The sequence below is a fragment of the Nothobranchius furzeri genome, chromosome 9 (genome assembly GCF_043380555.1).
Source record: "Nothobranchius furzeri strain GRZ-AD chromosome 9, NfurGRZ-RIMD1, whole genome shotgun sequence".
NCBI lineage: Eukaryota > Metazoa > Chordata > Actinopteri > Cyprinodontiformes > Nothobranchiidae > Nothobranchius > Nothobranchius furzeri.
The window spans coordinates 33,123,990-33,147,795 of NC_091749.1; the positions used below are offsets into that span (position 1 = coordinate 33,123,990).

The 23,806-nt window shown below is 40.6% G+C and overlaps 1 protein-coding gene across 4 annotated transcripts in view; it reads left to right on the top strand.

Annotated features, from left to right (window-relative positions):
* Window positions 1-23,806, top strand: part of kiaa1549lb (KIAA1549-like b) — a 124,549-nt gene that overhangs the window by 88,772 nt on the left and 11,971 nt on the right. For 3 of the 4 annotated variants that reach the window (XM_070554781.1, XM_070554779.1, XM_070554783.1), the window contains 7 exons: window positions 207-331; window positions 2,503-2,735; window positions 6,159-6,291; window positions 8,371-8,745; window positions 8,831-8,925; window positions 10,671-10,819; window positions 10,939-11,090. In XM_070554781.1, the coding sequence (XP_070410882.1) occupies window positions 207-331; window positions 2,503-2,735; window positions 6,159-6,291; window positions 8,371-8,745; window positions 8,831-8,925; window positions 10,671-10,819; window positions 10,939-11,090 (1,262 nt within the window). The remainder of the gene's footprint in view (window positions 1-206; window positions 332-2,502; window positions 2,736-6,158; window positions 6,292-8,370; window positions 8,746-8,830; window positions 8,926-10,670; window positions 10,820-10,938; window positions 11,091-23,806) is intronic. The other variant, XM_070554780.1, reaches the window with a different exon arrangement.

Sequence of the window (23,806 nt, forward strand, 5' to 3'; positions counted from 1 at the left end):
CCTCAGAAGCCAAAGCTGTCTTTGTGATCTATTGTCTTTTTCTGCTACTTCATTTGCCGAGACAGAAGGCCTTTATTTATCCACAAGGTGCTGGAGGTTTGTGGTGAGAGGGAGGTCAGGCAGAGTGTGACACTTTCTTGGCTTTTTGATCAATAATGTAACATTTATAGGTACTTGTGGTCCTTTTGTGAACTTCTGTTCTTCAGATCCATACGATTCCTCCTCTGGTTCCCTGCAGCTCGTTTCCATAAGGCCCGTGACGGCTCAGACTAACGGCTCCCAGCTGGTATCTTCTGACCGCAGTAAGGACTCTGTCCTCGCCAATGGAGAGGTAAAGCGCACGTGCACACACACACACAGAAAAAGTTTGACTAATAAAAATGGCTGAGTCTGTCTGTGCACAAAAGATCACAACATGCAAACATATTTAGGTGCAACTTTTATGAACAGTATTCTCTATTTTAGGATTTCAGCTGGAGTTAGGGAAAAAATGTAAACCCTTGATGTTGCTGCTTTTGGCAAATGCATTAGTCTTGATTTATTTTATTTGTAAAATACAACCTAATCAGGTTCAAATTAAAGAATGAGAGGCTCTGATAATACGTACAACTTTTGTTTTTTCAAAACTTGGGTCATCACTTGCTGTGTTTCATTAATGTCAGCTTCTGTCTTTTTCCCGCATCTAAACAAAAGTGATCCAGTTCTGTAAGAAGTCATCTGTAGAGCCCTGCACTGAAGCCCTAGGCCCTCGGGTCGGCCCGGCCCGGCCCGACGGCCCGAGGGCCGGGCTTTGGGCCAACGACTGTGTAATTACCTCTGACACGGGCCGGGCGCCTTTATTTTTAATCGAATTCATAAAAAAAACTGAAACACTTGAACGCAGCAGCACCTGCCTGCTTCTCACGCACCGTTAGCTCAGTTAAGGTCTGTGTGGTTTATAAATGCGCCTATATAAACGAATTCTCAAACTGCTGATTGAAACATGTGTCCCTATTCTAATATGCCATTTTATGTCCACTTTGATGCCAGAAACCATTTGTTTATTCTTATGAAAACAGCAGCATTCTATTTTTCTGTGAATAAATTCGCTCTGCAGTTAAAAAAAATTTTTCAGAGCGGCAGATTAAATTTACAAACTCGATATTAATTGGGAACGTTTATTTAATCTGCCGCTCTGAAAATGCACTCTGCAGTTAGATAATTAGAATGCTGCTTTTTTTCTAATTGCACAAGAGCGCATTTTCAGAGCAGATTAAATTTACAAACGCATCCAATTAATATAGTGTTCGTAAATTTCATCTGCCGCTCGAAAAATACGCTCTGTTAGAAAAAAAGCTGTATTGATGCCGTTTTTCTTTCTTTTCTTTTCTTTTCTTTTCTTTCTTTTTTTTTTACTGCAGAACGCTTCTCACAGATAATTAGAATGCTGAGCATTCCATCACGCTAAAACATTATGAAAGGTTAAAAAAAAAGTCGGGCTCAGGTCGGGCCAGAGAATCCTGAAAACCTTTTCGGACCGGGTCGGGCTGGGGCTCCACCCCCTCGGGCCGGGCCGGACACGGGCTCAGATTTTAGGCCCGTGCAGGGCTCTAGTCATCTGTGCCATGCCACCATTCTACCTTTAATTATCCTACAAGCGCCCTTGCAAAATCTAATCTAATGGATGCTTTGCTTCTTGCTTTAAACCAGTTTAGGGTTTTAGAATTCTCCTCAAGGCTGACATAGATGTTGTACCTTATAACTCTGACAGATTGAATTTGTCTTTGTGGGAAAATAATTAGTTTAATTGCATTAAAAATGCTTTAATCACAGATTTACATCTTCTATTAAGAATGTTCTCACTATAAACTGGGCTTACAACTCTGTACTCTATTTAAGTCAAAAGTGCAGAATAACAGAGTTTTGGAAAGAAAAAGAAAAACACTTTAATTTATAAAATAAAATAATGAAGAAGCTCAAAGAGACATTAAGTGAGGTGAGCAATTGGAAGCTTATTGTTTTAATCCTTAAAAAGGACCAGAGGGCTTTTTAACTGATGGGATTGTGATTACTGAGTGAAGGCAGCTGGGCTGATTAACAGAACAGGTGTGCAAGGTGTTGAGTAACTGGAGAGCTGAGGGAAACAGTTACACAGCAAACTAAACAGGTAGAAAATAAAACACAAAAACTCCACAGGTTCAGAGAAGAAGAAGAAGAAGAAGAAGAAGAAGAAGAAGAAGAAGAAGAAGAAGAAGAAGATGTATTTGTGTTACGCCTTTCAAGATAAAATGAAAGGCACTTACAAGCAAAACAAAAAAATTGACAATGATACAGAATAAGAAAATTAAAATGAAAAACAACTTAGAGAACCCAAAACCATAAACCACTAAACCCTAATAACATAAAAAGGCTCAAAGATATCAGAAACTGAAGAAAACGCTGTAAAACAAATACTTTCCTGGAGTTTAGCTTTTGATCTACCTGTATTATGTTTTCTTTTTCATCGGTCTATCATCTCTGCAGGTTATCTTGGCGTTAAAACAGAAATCAGACATAGAGCACTACAGAAACAAGCTGAGGCTGAAGGCCAAGAAGAAGGGCTATTACGATTTCCACTCCACCAATGGCAGCAGCAACGGGGGTCAAGCCCTGATGCAAAAACAGCAGAACGGCTATGAGAGGGAAGCCGGTTCTCACGGCAGACCTCTGGAGCCTGATGATGAGCGAGGTTCCACATATGTCAAGTCTCACAGGAGGTGAGGGGGGGGATCAGTAGAGCCTTGGTTTGGTTTCATACGAAAGGAACCCAGCACAAGAAGCTTTTTCATGGATGCTTTGTAACATTTTTCAGGTCCAGACATGGTTACACAATTTTACTTACTTAGCTGCTTTTGTAGTTTTCAGTTAAGTAACGTTTAAGTTCTGTTTTTATTTATGATTCCTCTGTTTAAGTTTGGGGTCAGGTGATATATTGGGCCGGTATTGAGCATTTCAAACATTAGTCCATGTGCCTCATTAATAATGTCAGGTACACCTGCAGGCAGCCTGGTGCTACTGACTAATTTTATTTAAATGTTTGTTTATGTTCCTGAAAAACATTTGCTTAGTAAACAACATAAACATTATTGTCAACGTACATTTCTCTTTTTTTATCCTTTTTGTATATTTAATACTTAGTTTATTGATTTAATTCATTAATTTAGGTTAAATATTTGATTTAAAGTCCAGTAAACAAAATTGAAGAGACGGTTAAATTCAGTGCTGAAAAACTGATCAGTCTCAGAAATGTTGCATCCACAGTTATTAGGTTATAAAACGTTTAGATATCGGCCCAAAGAAATTGACAGCCCACATCAGCCATTGGTTGTCCATTACCATGAAGTACAAATGTCTGCAATCATTTGTCCTCTACACTGATTGGTCTCTTAAAGTGTCTTCGTCCTTTAAAGGTAACACATGAAATATTTTACTGTGAAATAATAAAACAGTCTAATGCAGTGGTTCTAAATCCTGCTCCTGGAGGGCCAGCATCCAGCTTATTTCCATTGTTCCTCTGCTCCAGTACACTTGATTGAGTGGTTGAATCATCTGTTCAGCAGATCATCGAGCTCTGGAGAAGCCTATTAATCACTTGCTGATTGAAATCAAGGGCCTCGTGCAGCAAACATTTGTAGAAAAATTCCTAAATCCTTTCCTATGAATGATATTTAGAATGTTCGTACGAACAGTCAAAATCCTGATTTATGAAACATGCGGTGGCGTCTTGTAGGCAACGTTCCTCTGCACACGTCTGGTGATAAATCCCACCTGAGCATACCCAGGTGCCCGTGTCTGTTCTCAGTCATCCATATACGCAGTCGGGACCGAGGAGAGGTTCCTGCCAGGAATGAATACAAAGTTTATTGTGGTAACTCATAGAGTAGCGGGTTGTTTACATTTTACATTTCAGGAGTCGTTCTGGATGGAGTTAGTTTTCATTTGGAAATTTCTGAGAGTGCGCAGCCTCTTCTGAACTGTCATTCAGTCTAGTTGCCTTGGCAACGCGTGTTTGATCGGGGAGCGGAGGAGGTTCCGGGGGGTTCTCGTAGTTGTAAAATAGAATATACTGGAATCAGATTTGTGCGGTTTCGCTCCACAATGGGTCCCAAATCACTTCATAGCTCCAAAAGAATCTCCCGTCAGTTTCTCACGGAAACGCGTTTACTCCAGAGAGCATTCTCTGACAAGCCCTTAAAAATAAGAAGAAACAATCTTTTATCTAACACATCAAGCAAAACCATGAGGCGTTTCACAAGGGAAAAAATGTAATGTAAAATAAATTAAATTAAAAAAATATTAATTAAAAATGATTAAAAACATCATAAAAATGGGAGGAGCGACAATTGTTATTATAAAAAACAGGACATCCATTCTACATGTCAGATTCCCGCCGGGTGTTTTAGCACCCTGTTACACAGCTGTTTTTCCACTGAAATAATTACTTATTGGGTAAAATCATTTGTGGATGAGGAACATGTGTGGATGACTGAGACCGTCAGTGTTGCGGTTCCCCCGTTCTACCACTAGATGCTGTTCCTACTCATGGTCTGAAGTTTTCCTATGTTTAGGAACATTTCCACACACAGGTACAAAATGATGAATACGACACAACGCGTAAATTAGTTCCTACGCATTATATACGCACAGATCTGTGCATAGGTACGGTTGATACATGAGGCCCCAGGTGTGTTGAAACAGGGTTAAAACTAAGAGATGCTGGATACCGGCCCTATGAGACCAGGATTGAGAACCACTGGTCTAATGTCTCAATCACGCTGAAATGAAGGTTACATTCAAACAGATTTCCTTCTTAGCTGGCTGGGGCTTGCCACAGAATCCCTTCTCCTCTAGCGTAGCTGCTACTTACCACAGATTTATGGGTTTTTTCCTCCTGACGGAAGGATTTGAAGTTTGCTGAATTGTACAGCCATTTTCCCTTTGTTTTTCTCCGTGTCTGTTTCATGACGTCACTTTCGTGATGCACATTTTCACACAAAACCTAAAATAGTGTTTAGACAATCAGCACTTTCTTGTTATCTAAATGTGCCTTTATTATGCAGAATTAGAAAATAGCGTTTTTAGCCCCAATGACTTGCATTCATTTTTTCATTCTTCCATGGACTCGTGGTCTGGAAGTAGATGGGCGTGGTGACTTAGGCTCCCTATGTGCTTGATTGTAAAGGGGAGAAATCCAACAGGCAGGCCGTGGCATGCTAGTGAAGAAGCTTATCTGAAAGGTGAATTTGTCAATTTATTAGTCAGTCCATTTCAAAGTGAAAAAGATAACGTGGTCAGCAATAAAAGAGGCCAGATAAAGCTTCCTCCCAAGGGTGGCTTGGCTCACATCTTCCACTGGAAAGAGGAAGATTCAGCACTCTAAATTATCTTAGATAGCCCGCCATCTTGATTTATCCTCAGGAGAGCTGGGAAAGGTGGCTGAAGCGGTCAAATGATAGTCGAGCATCTTCACAATCAGGTCTCGGAAAGGCCATGGAAAATTAAGGAGTATTTTAATAAACCAATAGTTTAAAAACAGATTTTTGTTTTGCTAGTGAAAATTATAGGCAAAAATAATCAAAACTACAGATTTTCCTGGAGAGTCGTGAATTTTACATGATCAGTTTTGTCTTGAAGAAGAAGAAGAAAATATCATTTCTATCGCGCCTCTCAAGATAAAAATCATGAGGCGCTTCACAAAAACAAAAAATGTAAAAATATAAAAAAGCATTTAGAAAATGTTTAAAAATATATTTAAAATGAGCAAAAATAGGCAATTGTGATAAAAAAATGTTACGAAAGAGAGAAAGTGAACAGGAAAGAGGGAAATCATAGAAATCATAGAGAGGGTTGGATAGCCTTTGTTTTATATTCCAAAGCTAACTTTTCATTCCACTGTCCTCCTGAGATAAAATACCTATTTTGTTTGTACCACAACTGCCTGTACCTTTTCCTCTGAGACTCCATTTCTTTTCCTCATGTTATTCATCACACTTGGTGCAATAAAACCAATCAGGTTTTTGTACCATCTTTCACTGCAGGTGCGTGGAAACTGAAAGAGTAGTTTCAACACTTTGAATCAATGTTTCCCTGGACTGCAGGTTTGACTTGTGTTAAATCCACACTTTTACTCTAATTGGCAGACAATCCCAGGTAGGACAGATGGCCTATCGCAGCAGACAAAGCTTAAGCAGTCCGAGCCCTGGAGGAACAGAGATGGACCTGCTCGTAATGAGAGAGAGGCCCAGAAAAGGCATCCGCAACAGTGGCTATGATGTAAGTCGTCACCCACAAACCCTTCCTGTCCAAGCAGATCTGACAATTAGCAATAAACGAGTTAACTAGTTTGTGTTGGCGACAAAAAACAAAATTGCCACGGTGTGGAACAATTCTGCCTATCCAAACCAACTGTGATAAACACATATTACAGATAATCATTAACTTTTGTGTGTACGCAAGTTTTCCTTCTTGTGTTTCTGTTTATAGTTCTTGGCCTGAGCTGCTTGACAAGGTTCATTTAGCACATTTTAAACAGCTTAGGAAGAAGTAATTAGAAAATATACATGGTAATTAAAAAGAAAGACTTTGAGTGCTACCATATTCCATTATGTGATTAAACGCAAACACATTTTTAACACTTTGCAACAGAGCAAACAGTGCAAGTGCTGGGATGCTGATGCGAGACAAAAAACACGCACAGAGTACTTTTACATCAATGAAAACAAACCAAAAGAAAGTAAATTCAAACTTTTACGCTGTAATTGTTACTCATTACACGCAGTGCTCAAGTAACATTTTCTCCAATTACTTTTTTACTCTTTTTTTTTGTACCACTTCATACAAGCTACCCACCTGTAGTCCAAAGCCTTTTTTTTTGTCCAGCTTTAGATAGGCATGCTGTTTGGCCGGACTTCCAGCTGGACCCTTTTGTTTACACCGCTGACTCCTGTGTAGCTCCACATCTGTCAGCGTTGCTTGCATCAGCTCGTCGTTCTCTGGTGTTGGACCCATCCCACTGGCTAAATGTGCAAACATAGGTGCCACCCTTTATCTGCTCCATACTTCCACCACTTTGCTTTGTCTATCTAAAGTTTGGCCATTTCTCTTTCCAGCTGTGTCATATTGTCGAGGATCTTATGTGGCTTTGTTAAATGGATAAAAAAATGGCCCCTCCAACATCTGCTCTGGGTATCTAGGGTCCGGTTTGCACAACCCCCAACAGCGGCGCTTAGTTCCTACCCGTTTGCATATCTTTAGGACATTAAACGGCAACTTTGGCAAGTGGAGCGACTCAGACCTATAGGCACCCATGCAAAACGCAGGCTTGTTAGTCTAGGGCTACATCCCAGAATGCATTGCAATGTTGCATCATGATAGCTACTGTAAAGTACACTATTCCTCTGCTTTAGATTACCTGCAACAAAATAACATTCGTTATGATCTAGTCCTGTTGTACAGTCCATCTGTCATGAATTTTGACTAAAAGTACAGATTTTTTATGTTCGGTTGTATAAACAAATAACTAATACATATTAGGATGGATGTTTGTTTTATCCCTCTGCAATTAATGTGCATAAAATTATTTAGCCTTGAACTCAGATCATTGTTCCAGAGAACAACTGGTTCAAAACAACACTGGAACTTGGACATATTTGAATGGTTTGAGTTATCTTAGATGGTGCTGTGCCTTTTAACTGATGGGTACAGTTACAATGAGCCCTTATGTGGAGTGTTATTGCCCTTGTCCTACAATGGCAAGTCAAATCAAGTCTTTGGCTAACCCAGTCACCAAAATAAACCTCACCATAAAATGACCAATACGCTATTTGTGCCAGAACTTCCAGATTTTTTTTTTATTCTACTGTGACTCTGTCTAGGTTTGCATTGAGGTTAAGCTGTTTGTACCAAGCTGTTAAGCTCGGTTGGAAATGTGGTACAGTAGCCAGAACAAGGTGACATGTTCTTTTGAATAACTTCTGGCCCTGTTAAATACAAAGGGAAGGGTCTGGCTGTGGATGTAAGTGTCTGCTTTTTCATGTTCCAGGAGGGCTGATTTATGAGGTGCACTACGCTACGTCTCCTGTGGCTGCCCTCTTTTCACACAGGAAGTAGGGCAGTCTCGAATTGTATAAATTTGTCACAGAGTTCACAAACATTAGATGGACACTATGGAAAAAAGAAGGAAGGAGATTGAATGAGAAGAAGTCTAATAAAATATAAAAATACAATCAAACAATCTGCATTTAATTCAATTAAATTAGATGTTTTTGTCATTGTACATGCTCTTTGACTTTCTTGTCCAGGATTAGAGGCGGATGTGTTTAGTCTGATGTGTTGTGGTGTTTTATCCCACAGACTGAGCCTGAGCTAATTGAGGAGACGAACGTCGACCATCTCATGGGGCCGCGGAGGTACACGTTCGGTCGAGGATTAAAAGGCCACTCGGAGACGTCCACTTTGAGCTCCCAGCCATCCATCGACGAAGTGCGACAGCAGATGCACCTGCTGCTGGAGGAAGCTTTCAGCCTGGCTTCTGGGGGGCAGTCCACAACCGGAAGGCACCCCCACCACCAGCAACACCCCTCTGATCACTACAGCTCAGCACCGCCTCCTCTGACGTACTCAGACATGGTGACCAGTGTTCCGGGCACAATGAGCTCTGGGCGTGGCGGTCTGCAGTGGGTACCATCCTATGGAGCAGATGTGTATGAGTGCAGCCTGCCTAAACCAGTAAGTTGGCTAAGTTTTAAACAACTGTCCTATGTCCTACAGCTGAGGATCGTTTACCTGAAAAAGCTTTTTATGTCTTTTCAAGGCCTTTCGTTTCACTCAGCTTCCTGAGATGGCCTTGGCCTCTCCTCCTCCTCTACCGCCTCGCACCGGGCCTCCTCCAAAAACCTCTTTAAGACGGTAAAAGATGAACACAGACACATATTTTAGATGCAAGGCCAGAAAATGTTATTTAATTCACCACAACTTTTTAAATTGGGCTATTTTAAGTGATTTTCTAATTTGTAGCCAAAGAAAATGGCAACATATCAGAAATGTATTAGATCTATAGAAGCTTTTAATCATATATTACCAGCAGCAAATCTCATCTAAAGTTGCTTTATAAGGTTATTGTAGAGATACACTCAACACTTCCCCATTCAGCAGAATCATGGTGGGCAGGAACCAAGAAACTCGATGAAATCAGTCTAAACTTGACAGCTAGCTTACAGCTGGGTGTTAGAAAGAAAAACGATGAGCAATGAGATTACTGCACAGCACACACAGATTTAGACAGCATAAACTGCTGCATGACTTAAAAGTAGTTTTTATTTCATCACATCAAAATTCATGTTCAGGGACTGTGAGGAGGATGTGTTGTGGCCAGGGTGATTTAACGCCCTGTATGGTGTTTTTAAGTGTATTAGTTTAGGAGTAGTGGTAAGAATGTTACAGTTTTTTTTCGATTGCTAAAACATGTTTTTCAAAACTGTACATTTCTTTCAAAACTGCACACACAAAACCCCAAACATAACACACAAATTCCTAAACTGTGGCTTCCCTTTGCAACAAAACCCTGCCATCACATATCGTAACATGTTCCCAAAATGGAACACGTGTTTTAATTTGGTAAACACAGCCACATTTTCACATGACACACACATACCATTCATTGCTAAACACAAGTAGCCTTCGGGTGAACACTACCAAGCATGGAAAGAACACTGAAGAGCAAAACTGAAAACACAATTGTCTAAATGGAACACTATGAATTACACACTGCATGTATGACAGTGCCCACTTTTCTCTGAGACAAACATTAGACATCACACACATTTTGAGACAAACCATTTAATTTTTACAGTTAACCCCCCCCCCCACACACACACACACACAAATTTTGAGACAAAACATTTTATTTTTACAGTTAACCCCCCCCCCCCCACCCCACCCCCACCCCCAGCATAATCATGGGGCATCATGCCTCCGGTCTCTGGCCAGAGGGCTTCATCAGCATCACAGGCGATGTCCTCCTGGTCCAAACAGCACTGGAAATACCACCTCGAATGCGTCATAAAGCCCTGACAGGCCTCAAAGGCCACATCTCTACAAGCCTCCTCCATGGCTTGAAGCAGTGGGACCTGGCTCTGTGGATTCCTTTCGTACACCTTCCACCTCCAGGCTGAGAAAAACTCCTCAGTGGGATTGAGGAAGGGGGAATACGGTGGAAGGTATAAAATGGAAAACCGTGGGTGGTCCTGAAACCACTCATACACCTGGGTAGCCTTATGGAAACTTACTTTTATGCTGCAGTCCCTGATTGCAAATTGCTCGCCAGACCCGAAAGTTTAGAGATTTGAATATTTGTGTGTTGTTGATTGAAGCTTTGAGAATTTCTGTGAGAAGTGTGTGCAAACCTGAAATTGAAATCAGAGTGTACAGGAGGAAAATCAGAGTTCTAATATGATAAGGAAATGTTAAGTAGTGATAAATTGAGTCAAGCGATTGGGAACAGAAGTAGAGGTTGTGAAAATGTGCCTCATTTTTGCTTTTTGAGTTTTAGCAATCAAAAAAACTGTAATAACATCTTCATGTTACACATGCAGTGTGTCTGCCATCTAGTGGTGTGTTATGTCTTTTTTTGGTCTGATTTCTCTGCGACTCAGTTCTACGTCTGATTTGGGGCCTAAGGGAAGAAGCTCGGAAACATCTGTCACTGAAATGCGGAGTCAACATGAGAGCAACCCATATGGGCCAACAGTTAGAGCAGCCCTTCCACCTATTGCTGCAGAACAGCCTGTGACAAACTACTCAGGTATGCATGAAAGGATGACTTAGACTTTCACATAAAACACATTTTAAGTTTTTTTTTTAGACTTAATAGAATATTTGTGATAAACTAATCAATGATAGCCTCTCTTTTCTCTTTAATAGGAAACCCAATAACTGCTGTGTATGCCATTCCAGCCACCAGGCCTGGCTGCTCAGAGTATTTTGTCCCAACATCACCCACATCCTACCACAGTCCCTCTTGGATGTCCTATCCACCAGAACCTGAAGATGTTCCACCACAGTGGGCAGACTCTGTAAGCACTCTCTCTCTCTTTTCATAACTCTAGTTGACACTAAAGATGTTTATTGTTTCAGCAAGCACATGTTCTACTTCTTATAGTTTCATATCTTCACCAGTTTTTACATGGAATCAAAAGCATAATTGAAACTTTTAAAATATGTTTGTAGATTATTTATTAAAAGTGGCTGATCTGGCCTCTATTTTTGTGGACTTATTCCTGATTGCTGCCACCATATTGGCTGGACTGCTCACTGCTCAGGGTTTAGAGTAAGTTAATGACTGGATGCAGTCAAACTTCCTTCAGGTAAACAAAGACAAGACTGAAGTTATTGTCTTTGGAAATAAGAAGGATAGGATTGAGATTACTTCTCAACTTGGTTCCAGAGCAATTAAGACTCTGGTTAGAAATCTTGGTGTCATAACTGATTCATGCCTGAGCTTCACTGGTCACATTAAGGCCATCATCTTCATCTAATAGCACGACTCAGAGGTCTCATGTCCAGACAGGAACTAGAGAGACTCTAGCCTGCCCTGTCAGACTCGTCCTCTCTTTCATTCTACACAGAGAGCTTCCTATAAGGAAGCATGGGGATGGCTGGCCAGGCTGGAGAAACTCATTCATGCGTTCATCTCCAGCAAACTGGACCATTGCAATGGTCTTTTGTCTGGTCTTCCCAAAAAAGCTGTGAAGCCACTGCAGCTTTACAGAATGATGCTGCCAGAATATTAACAAGAACCAAGAGAACCGAACACATCACTCCTGTTCTTTTTTTAAAGTTTATTTTCATTTATTCACAAATAAAAACAAAACACAAAACAGGTTTGCAAAAACAAAAAATTGAAAAAGGAACAGAAAGAAGCCAAACTTATGTTATCTCTTCCCCTTAACCAAAATAAATACGAATGACAACAAAGTTATTAAAGTTAAAAAGTGTCTGAACTGGTTTACTGTTTTAACTTTGGCCAAAAATGGAGAGAAAACAAATACCCACGTACAAAAAAAGAGTTTTCTTCTTATATTAATGAAAGGAGAAAACAATCAATGCAAAACAAAACACACAAAAAAATAATAGCTAAAAAGAAACAAAGTAGAACATACTATGCGTGTTTTCCCTTTCATTCTCTCTACTTCATAAATATATCTCAATACAATTCAATTCAAAGATACTTTATTAATCCCAGAGGGAAATTAGAGTTTCAGTACACACAATTCTGAGATCAGACATACATACATAGGCATAGACACATATCAGTTAAGCATTTCATTTTTGATATGTTTATTAAAGGTATATATTGTTTTGGTATTCTTGATTTCGGTACTTAATTTATTACATATTTTGACTCCATATTTTGATACACAACGTTCTTTTATATTTATTCTATGTTTTGGTATTGTGTATGTTTTAATGCCTTTCAAATCATAACTACTCTCTCTTTCCATAAATCTTATAATAATTGATTTAGCTATTTTAGTTTTGATATTGTTTAGATGTAGTTTCCAAGATAAATCCTCATAAGTGATGACTCCCAAACATTTCACTTCCTTTACTATTTTAATACAGATTTTGTCTAATTGTATTAATGTTTTTATATTCAACTTTCTATTACTGAATATCATAAAATATGATTTATCTGTGTTCAATGAAAGCTTATTCCCATCAAACCATAACTAAATTTTTTCCAACTCTGTATCACTTCTATCATTTGATCAACATCGTCTCCTGAATAATAAAAAGTTGTGTCATCAGCAAATAAGATACACTTTAACATATTAGATGTAGAGACAATATCATTTAAATGAATAATAAATAGTTTAGGGCCTAGTACCAACCCTTGTGGTACTCCACAAGTAATATTATCCAGATTGGCTTTAGTGTTGTTTATTTGAACATACCCTGTCATGTAAATAACTCGTTATCCATTTTAGGGCTGTTCTGTTATGCCATATTTACTGTTATTTTTAGAAGAATGTCATGATCTACTGTATCAAATGCTTTTTTTAGGTCAATGAAGATACTTATCAAATGGTTCTTTTTGTCAATGGCTTCCAATATATCTTCTGTTAATTCCATTAGTGCCATTGACGTTGAGCGATTAGGTCTAAAACCATACTGACTCTCATTTAAAATATTCTCTTTGTTCAGGAATGCGTCCAGTCTGGTAATATATAGTTTTTCTAATATTTTTGAGAATTGTGACAGAAGTGATTTAGGTCGGTAGTTGGAGAAGTTATGCTTATCTCCACTTTTGTGAAGTGGAATGACTTTAGCTATTTTCATTTTGGTAGGAGATATGCCAGTTGTAAATGATAAGTTGCATATATTAGTAAAGGAATGGATAACTTTCTCTATTATATTTTTTATTATTATCATGTCTAAATCGTCGCAGTCAGTTGTTCTTTTATTGATGAGTTTTTTTTTTTTACAATTTCTCTTATTTCCTCATTAGTCACTGGATTTAATAACATGCTATTTTTGTTACTTATAATTTTTTCACCTTTGTTATAATTAGTTCTTTTTGGAATGTTGTTTGCCAAGCTTGGTCCCACATTAAACAAGAATGTATTAAATTCATTGACGATTTTGTTTGGATCGTTTATTTCAGTGTCTTTATTTCTTAAATATCTACACTGGTAACCAGTAAACTATAGACTCTATTTCAAATAGCTTCTACTAGTTTATGAATCACTCAATGGCATGGGGCCAAAATACATGTTTGTCATGACTCTCATTTTCAGCCTTCATTCATCTCACCTGGTCCCCTCACCAAGCTCCAGCCAAGCCCTATTTTCCCTAGCAACTTCAGTCAGCATCACAATCAACTCCATTCATCCCACCTGCTCCTGTAATCAGCTTCATCTCACACACCTGCTTCCCCTGCTATAAAAGAACCATCCAGCTATCCAGTCTCTGCCAGATTATTGAAAACTTCGTGCTAGTAAATTCTCCAGCCATCCACCCTGCCTGATCTCTGCCTCCGGATCTCGTTTTTCTTCTGACCCCTACCTTGTACTCTGCCTGCCATTTTGACCTTCGCCTGTCTCCGACTCTGTCTCCAGCCTCGCCCATCTGGTAACTCCACCAAAAATAAAGACGTTTTTTATATACTTTCATTGTGTTTGGCATCTTCACGGGTCTTCCTAGTTCAGCTCATGACAAATGTTAGATCTCATTGCAGGAAGCCGTGAGCTGGTGGAATCTTGAGTCAGAATCGAAAACGTTCATGTATTCATCTGCCTTTTAATGCTATTCCTTATACTGCACCTTCTGCACTGTTATTTTATTTGTGTTTTCTAAATTTGATTTTAAATTCTGCTGTTTCATGGTGTTGCATTGAATTTAATGTTTCATGTTCTTATAAGAAGAAGAAAATATCATTTCTATAGCGCCTCTCAAGATAAAAATCACGAGGTGCTTCACAAAAACAAAAAAGCTAAAAATCTAAAATAATTTAGAAAATGGTTAAAAATATATTTAAAATGAGCAATAAATAGACAATTGTGATTAAAAAATGCAAAGAAAGAGAGAGTGAATAGGAAAGAGGGAAATCAGTGGATCCTGAGGAAGGTGGAATAGGTAGGGAGAGCAGAACTAGGAGAGGGTGATGAAGGTATTTTTCAAGATGGTGCCAGTGTTCTTGGCCGTCCACCCCGCTGTCTTCTTTTATTGTTTTTGGTGATATTCCTGAACTTCCTTCCCCCATAATTGCAATCATTAAGTATGATCGCTCTGCTCTTCTGGACATACGGTTGGCAATGTGCCTTTCTCCGCCTGCTGTGAAAGATTTCCGTCATACCTGCTCCCTGGACCTCCTCTCTACCTGTGTTGGATGCCGTGTTGCTTCCGTGGTCAGAAGCGTCGCCGTCGCGGCTGTCGAGTCGGGCGACTGGTGAGGCTTAAGCCTGATTCATGCTTCTCCGTCAGCTCCGCAAGTTACAGACACGCATGGACTGACAGAAGCGTTTTGCTCTCATGCTTCTCCATCTCCTGGAGCATGTTGCAAAGCAATTGCCCAGCAGGACAACAGAGGGCGTAGCGCTGTTCTGTGGTATCCTGTCATGTACCCGGTCCAAGATAGTGTGTTCATATTGTGTTTTTTTGTATATAAGACTTTTTAACACAGACAAATTTTGTCTCTCATCCTCCTCCACCTCTTCATGCGCTCCCCACCTCTAAACCCACGTTTCCTGTCATTTCCGTCCACAAATAAAACCTCCAGTCACGGGGAATTAAACGTTCATGTTTTTTAGAGTTTTTTCGCGAGGTATTCTTCAAGCTTCTCCGTGTCTGCCGCAAGTTGTCCTCGGCTCTCTTTATGTTTTTGAGGGTGCAATGCTGGCGGTGTAGACGACAGCGGCGTCCTGACCAATCACAAGCTTGCGTTGTCCGTCTCGACTGACGGATGTTTAGAAAAGAGAGCTCGACTCCGTCCGTCCTTGCGGAGCTCTCCGGCAGGCCCGCAAGGACGCTGTGTGTCTCCGCACTGACGCAGACGGAGAAGCATGAATCAGGCTTTAGAAGTTTTCTGGCTCGCTCACCCACCTCCTTCAGGATCTCTGTTGGCTTGGGGCCCAGTCTGTGTTCCTCTTGGTGATCCCTGGATCCGGCAGTTCCATGTCTGGTCCCGTTGGAGTTGCACGGGGACCTGGCAGGCCCACAGCTCCGCTCTGTGCCAATGGCGCTGCGATGTTGGGGAATCAGCCCAGCAAACCTCCTCCTAGTGCCGACGTCATCTGCCGTCTGCTCCACAGCCCAGATTGTACATCAAGACTTGACCTCCATCAGTTTTGCTCTCATAAACGCGAGATCCATCAGGAACAAAACTTTTATACTAAGAGATCCTTTCCGTGATTGAGCGCTGGACTTTCTCTGCGTTGTGGAATCCTGGATCGCCCCAGGTGAGTCAGCTGCTCTAGCGGAGACTCTCCCCCCTGCATACACAATCATAAACTCTCCCAGACAGTGTGGCCGTGGAGGAGGCCTTTTAACTATTTTTAAATTCTCATTTACCTCAAATCCTTTTTCTTTTTCCTCCGAAATTACCTCCTTTGATCTGAGTGCTTATGAACTGGCAATTTCTCCTCCTCTCCTCTGTGTATTAATTTACTGCCCCCCCCCCCCCCCCCCCCGATTCAACATCATAACTGATTTTTCTGCTCTCTTAGCTGAGATTTTTGCTCATCATCAACGTGTTCTCATTCTTGGACACTTTAATGTTCACATCTGCTGTCTGGAAAAACCATTTGTTATAGATTTTCTTAGTCTAATTGATGCCTTCGGTTTGACCCAGTCTGTAAATGCCCCAACTCATGTACACACATATTCAGTGGCGGCTGGTGAAAAATATTTTTGGTGGGGCTGTGCTATTTTTTATTTTTAAACAAACTTGTGCTTTCTGAGCTTTGTGCACAACTTCACTATTTCCTGAATTAAGCACAGCTCTTTTATTTCCTGTCTTACATCATTGGACAAACTGATTAATCCAGGTGTGTCTGACTATTGGCACGCTGCCTTGCCGACCAAGGTTGAAAAATACTGCATTAAATTGCACATAAAATAACACGACCATAAATGGTAAATAGGCAATGCAAGAGGCAAGTAACACAAACATTTTGTTTAATTTCAACATTTGAGTGAACACCAAAAATTATGAGCAGGTCACTGTTACAGTAATGGTAGTAAACACTACTTAGACAAAATGCCAGAAATTTACACTGTTAAATATTTCTGGAGTGTTGTGCCAAGGTCAACTTTATACAAAGATCAAGAGGATGCATTTGTGTGTGTGTGATACCTCATTTGTACAGAAATTTTGCCCTTCTGTCCTTCTGAGTGGCAAAGCTCTCGATTAGCTTTTTATTGAAGTCAGGAATGTTTGTGACAAGCTTTTTTTTTCCATGGGGAGCATGGCAAGAGCATTCAGCCCATCCTGTGTCATGGTGTTCCTCAAGGAAAGTCTTAATCCTCTTTAAAGTAGATAAATAAAAAAAACAACAACAGATAAGTACATAGGAAACACTTTCATAAGAAATGATGTCATCAGTATCCTCTTACAAATGTCATATTTCCCAGTTTTTGGGACAATAAAACATTTCTGATTCTCAATCAGATGTTTTTACATTTGAGGTAAAAACATCTAATTGAGAATCAGAAATGTTTAATTGTCCCAAAACCTAGGAAATTTGTTTGCTGCAGCAGAAGTGTAACAAGTAAAATGGAATCAGATTGATGTATGTACAAATTTACATGAAATACACATTTACGTGATTAAATATGTATAATAAGTACAGGTGCTGGCCAGTAAATTAGAATATCATCAAAAGGTTGAAAATATTTCAGTAATTCCATTCAAAACGTGAAACTTGTACATTATATTCATGCAATGCACACAGACCAATGTATTTCCAATGTTCATTACATTTAAATTTGATATTCATAAGTGACAACTAATGAAAACTCCAAATTTGGTATCTCAAAAAATTAGAATATTCTGAAAAGGCTGAATATAGAAGACACCTGCTGCCACTCTAATCAGCTGATTTACTCAAAACACCTGCAAAGGCCTTTAAAAGGTCCCTCAGTCTTGTTTTGAAGGCACCACAATCATGGGGAAGACTTCTGACTTAACAGCTGTCCAAAAGACAATCATTGACACCTTGCACAAGGAGGGCAAGACACAAAAGGTGATTGCTAAAGAAGCTGGCTGTTCGCAGAGCTCTGTGTCCAAGCACATTAACAGACAGGCGAAGGGACGGAAAAAATGTGGTAGAAAAAAGTGTACAAGCTCTAGGGATAACCGCACCCTGCAGAGAATTGTGACGACAAACCCATTCAAAAATGTGGGGGAGATCCACAAAGAGTGGACTGCAGCTGGAGTCAGCGCTTCAAGAACCACCACGAGGAGACTCATGAAAGACATGGGATTCAGGTGTCGCATTCCGTGTGTCAAGCCACTCTTGAACATGAAACAGCGCAAGAAGCGTCTCGCCTGGGCCAAGGACAAAAAGGACTGGACTGATGCTGAGTGGTCCAAAGTTATGTTTTCTGATGAAAGCAAGTTCTGCATTTCCTTTGGAAATCAAGGACCCAGAGTCTGGAGGAAGAGCGGAGAAGCACAGAATCCACGTTGCATGAGGTCCAGTGTAAAGTTTCCACCGTCAGTGATGGTGTGGGGTGCCATGTCATCTGCCGGTGTTGGCCCACTCTGTTTCCTGAGGTCCAGGGTCAATGCAGCCGTCTACCAGGAAGTTTTAGAGCACTTCATGCTTCCTGCTGCTGACCAACTTTATGGGGATGCAGACTTCACCTTTCAACAGGACTTGGCACCTGCACACAGTGCCAAAACCACCAGCACCTGGTTCAAGGACCATGGTATCCCTGTCCTTGATTGGCCAGCAAACTCGCCTGACCTTAACCCCATAGAAAATCTATGGGGTATTGTGAAGCGGAGGATGCAATACGCTAGACCCAACAATGCAGAGGAGCTGAAGACGACTATCAGAGCAACCTGGGCTCTCATAACACCTGAGCAGTGCCACAGACTGATCGAGTCCATGCCACGCCGCATTACTGCAGTTATTGGGGCAAAAGGAGCCCCGACTAAGTATTGAGTGCTATACATGCACATTCTTTTCATGTTCATTCTTTTCAGTTGGCCAACATTAGAGAAACAAACATTTTTTCATTGGCCTTTAGAATATTCTAATTTTCTGAGATACCAGATTTGATGTTTTCATTGGTTGTCACCTATAAATATCAAAATTAAACGTAATAAACATCGGAAATACATTGGTCTGTGTGCATTGCATGAATATAATGTACAAGTTTCACGTTTTGAATGGAATTACTGAAATATTTTCAACCTTTTGATGATATTCTAATTTACTGGCCAGCACCTGTATGTGTGTTGAAATTAGTTTTTACAGTTATTGCACATTAAACATGTTATTAAACAAATGCCCCGGTTTGTGGGACAACCAAGGATTTCTGATTCTGATTGTCTTGTTCACAGAAATGTAATGTACAGCTTACCTCTGCACCCAGCTGCTGTTGTTCCCTGCATGGCAACGTTAGCTCTGCTGCCTAGCATGGCTAGCTTCACCGTGTTGTTGTCCATGTGTGCCCGGGATGACTCGTGTTTCTTCACCTTCTCAGAAAAAATGTTTCATGTCCGTAACTCCTGACTCATCCATGCCTCATCTGCAGAGGCGGAGCTGGCCTAAATGGCGCCCTGTGCGAGATCCCCCGTGACACCCCCCCCCCCCCCACACACACACACACACAAGAAAAAAAAAATACACCTACAACTTTGTTTCAAATTGCGTGGAGTGTATTATACATAACAACGTTTGCTAACTGAATACAACATCCAGCTCCTGGCCACCTTCTCACCACTTGTCAAAGTTCAACTGAAATAGTGATGATGACAAAACCTGCCATCGCCTTCATTCCTGGGAAATATGAAAGTAGTTGGCACCTTGGTAGGTCCTCTTCCAACTAGCTCTGTGCGTATGCTGTCAGTAATTGGTGATGGTCACTTGGCTGGGTCTGAAGAAAGAGGCTCATCATCACCTTCAATGGGACTCATTGGTTGATCGTTCAGGCTTCTCTATTGACAGAAAACAGAAGCGTAACTCAACACATTGCTATGTGGACCATTTCACATATTCTATTAAAATACAATATGTGACATTCAAATTTCTCTAATGTTTGCAGGACACACACACACACACACACACGCACGCACGCACGCACGCACGCACGCACGCACACACACACACACACACACACACACACACACACACACACACACTTGTGCAAAACTTACCTGACGTATCTTGTTGGGGAGATGTGGCAGCTGGCTGTCTCTCATCAAGTTCACATATACTGGTAGGTCTCTCTATTGACAGAAAATGGAACCATAACTCACCACATTGCTATATGGAACAATTCCCATATTCTGTGAAAATACTATTTAAATGTCTATAGCTAAATATTTGCTGGACACACACACATGTGCAAAACCCACCTAAAGTATCTTCCTGGGGAGATGTGGTGCCAGCAGACTGTCCCTCCTCGAGTTCAAATACTGGCCTACTGGTATGAGCAGTGGAGGTAGATGGCTGTTCCTCAGTGGCAGCTGATGTCATCCCAAAATATCTGCGTAGGGCTCCTGATGTTGCATAAAACAAACAATACAATCTTCATGTCACGCCTGTTGCTTTAGCATTTTAATTAACATGTTACAATGAGCATTTACAGTTTTCAGCTGTGGTGGAAAGAATTCTGAAAATCTGTACTCAAGTACAAGTACTGTTACATTGTTAAAATATTACTCATTTACAAGTAAAAGTACTGGTGTTAGAGAAATACTCAAGTAAAAGTACAAAGTATTCATAAAAACCTCAGAGTATTACTTATTTTTAACGGCCGATGTCACCATCACTTCTCCAGACTGGGGCTGCCTGGAAATTGTGTGTTTTCCTTTACCAAAAGTTAAAACACCAATCTATTAATCATTAATAATTGATAAAATACAAAACAAGTGTTTTTCCCTAATTTTTTTGTCATTTTAAGTTTTTATTTCCTTATTCAGCAAATGTCTCCGGCAGACAAAGAACTAAATGACCAGAGGAGCCACAACTATTGATTAAATATCCATGAATCCATTTTAACTGGTTAAATTCCTCAACTCTCCCACACTGCTTCAAGGTCACTGTGAGTTAACATAGCCGCGGTGTGCTGTGCAGCACGCTTAACGCAACACGATGACATCATCGACGTACAGTGCTGAAAGGCGAGACAGTCTCAACTTTCAGCTAAAAAAAGACCGCTCTAGCTATTATAGTTTTTATTTTATGGCAGTTTACAGTTTAAACGGGATCTTACTAGCAGGGCACCTCCAGCGGCCCGCTGCCGCTCCGTTTTTCGTGGGGTAAATAATACGTAGCTCATTTCCCCGAGTCCAAAAAGAAAGGCGAATGGCGCCGGCGCGAGACCTGCCGCCCGCCGTTAATGTATTTCAGCAAAATTCTCAAAGAATCATTTTAATTTGATAGCGTTTGGTTATCAGCCTTTCGGTTTTCCCATTCTTAGCTTTTCATAAAAGCTCATTTGACAAAGAAAATGCTAGCAGTTGGAAGTAGTTCTAAATACATGCAACGTAAGAAGCTAGCAAAAGACATTTGAAGGGATCATTGTAGCACCATGCAAGTGTACAGATTAGAGAGGTTAGTTAATCAATAAGTTGGGGGACAGGCGGGAAAAATACCAACTAAATAATAAAGAGATGCATACCTGCATCTTTTCCTCGTTTCTCCTCCTCTTCTTTTCTTTATTTCCGAAATTGGGCACCAGATGGCTTCGACCGCTTCTTCTCCATTATGTTTGTGAGCGGTGATATGTGAAACGGTACCTGTATCCCTCCATCATCACTCTCCGAGATCCCTCCGCCCCCCACCTGATGAAGGGCGCTATAGAGCGCACTACAGAGGTGCGGCGGACACAAGGGGGCGCAATAAAATCCCAATATAAACGTAAACAATGACTTTGTTGTGCTTTTATTACAGAAATATTATTATTATCATCACTCATCACTATTATTATTATGAAGAACATGTGATTTCTATGTTTTGTTGATGTATCGGTTGATGAAAAAAAAAAGAAAAAAAAAAGGAAATTAAATGCCGCCCCCTCCAGACTGCCGCCCTGTTCGGCCGCACATGTTGCACATATCAAGCTCCGCCACTGCTCATCTGTCACAGCCGTTTTGAATAACAAACACAGAAAGCAAAATAACGCATTAGCGTGATTGCATCCAGCTAGCCAAGCCTTCCTGGTGTACCAATTTCGGGAGAAGCCTAGTGTGTACAGTTTACCTCTCTCCTTCTCCTGCTGGCTTATCTTTACGTCGGGCTGATCTGGTCCAAGCTCTTTGACATTAAGTTTTTCCACCATAGTTCTCCTCTCGAACGGATACTGGAGAAGAGACCGAACTGAATTCAGTGGCTGCTGAGATCCGGTATCCATGCTGGTTGTAGTCACTGGCGGCGTCCATGTTACATCTGCATCACGACCAAAAACGACTCTGCCGAGTTCTACTGAACACCAACGAAACCTTTGGCGGTAGCTCCATCGCCCATCATGCTTCTGAAACGTTCTGAAACAACGTCGACATTCCTACCCTTTGATATTCTTGTCAGCAATTGGACAGCTGGTCTCGCCCTGTTTGGGCGATTGAAAAACAGCACACAGCCTCCACCGGCAGAGATCGGCAGAGACCAATATAGACATATATATATATATATATATATATATATATATATATATATATGATTTATTTTTGTTACAAAACACACAATAAACTTAGAATATGTGATTATTGTTAATTTTATTTATTTTTTTTAATAAAAATTTAAAACACGGAAAAACTGGGAGGGCGGTGCCCTATCGCCCTCTACTGGCCAGCCGCCACTGCACATATTCTTGACCTTGTGCTCTCATCTGGTTTTTTTTAAATGATCTATCTCTTTTAGAAGTCTGCTGGTCTGACCATATGTTGATTTCTTTTGATATTATTTCACCTGTAACCTGTCATTCACCTTGTCCATCACGGTCACTACGGCGCATCATTAACCCTGAAACAGCAGGGTCTTTTGTCAGTGCTTTCTCTGTGACTGATCTGCCTAGTCAGCTTAGTCTGGATGATCAGATTGCTTTTTTTGATAAGTCTCACAGTTTTAAATTCTGTTGCTCCTCTTAAACCCGCTCACTCCAAACATAAAGCTGATCCTTGACTCAACTCAAATACTCGAAGTTTGAGAAAACTTTAGACGGGCTGAGCGCAAATGGAAAAAGACCACCTCCAGATTTAATATCAGATCCTGCAAGACCTATGGTCCGAATATCAATAAGCAGTTATGTACACTAGAAGCAACTATTTTTCTAAAATTATTTCTGCAAACCGGTTCAATCAGAAAGTTCTTTACAGAACAATTAATTCTGTTCTCGTTCCGTATGAATCTAACTGTTCATTTACTGCACCAAGTCTTCCACATCACTTTCTAGACTTCTTTTCAGATAAGGTTTCCTCTATTAGGGCTAGCTTATCACTCCCTCTGCACACCCTTCCTACCTTAACTTTAAATACAGCGCCCTTCCTCAGTTTTAAACCCATTTCCCTTTTATGTCTTCAATCTTTGATTCTGTCAATGTAACCTTCCGGTTCCCCAGACGACATCCTTCCTCCACGTCTCTAGAAAGAGGTGTTCCCAGTTATTGGCCAATATATCCTACACTTTATCAATACCAGTCTTACTTCCTGTATGGTACCCCCTGGCTTCAAACATGCTGTGGTACAGCAGCTCTTAAAGAAACCTGACCTTGACACCTTGGCTCTGTCCAATTATCACCCTATCTCTAAACTCCCATTTTTGGCAAAAATTCTGGAGAGGGTGGTCTATGATCAGCTATCAACTCATTTAGCTGATCATAACGTAATGGATGTTTTTCAGTCAGGTTTTCGACCACTGCATAGCACAGAGTCCTCTCTCCTCCGTGTCTTCAGTGATATTTTTAAGGCTGCTGATTCTGGCTCCTACGTTGTTTGATCACTTCTCGATCTGTCTGCTGCCTTTGACACCGTCGACCACAACATCCTTTTATTGCGCTTGGAGGAGGTTGCTGCAATACATGGTACAGCCCTAACCTGGTTTAGGTCCTATTTGTCAGA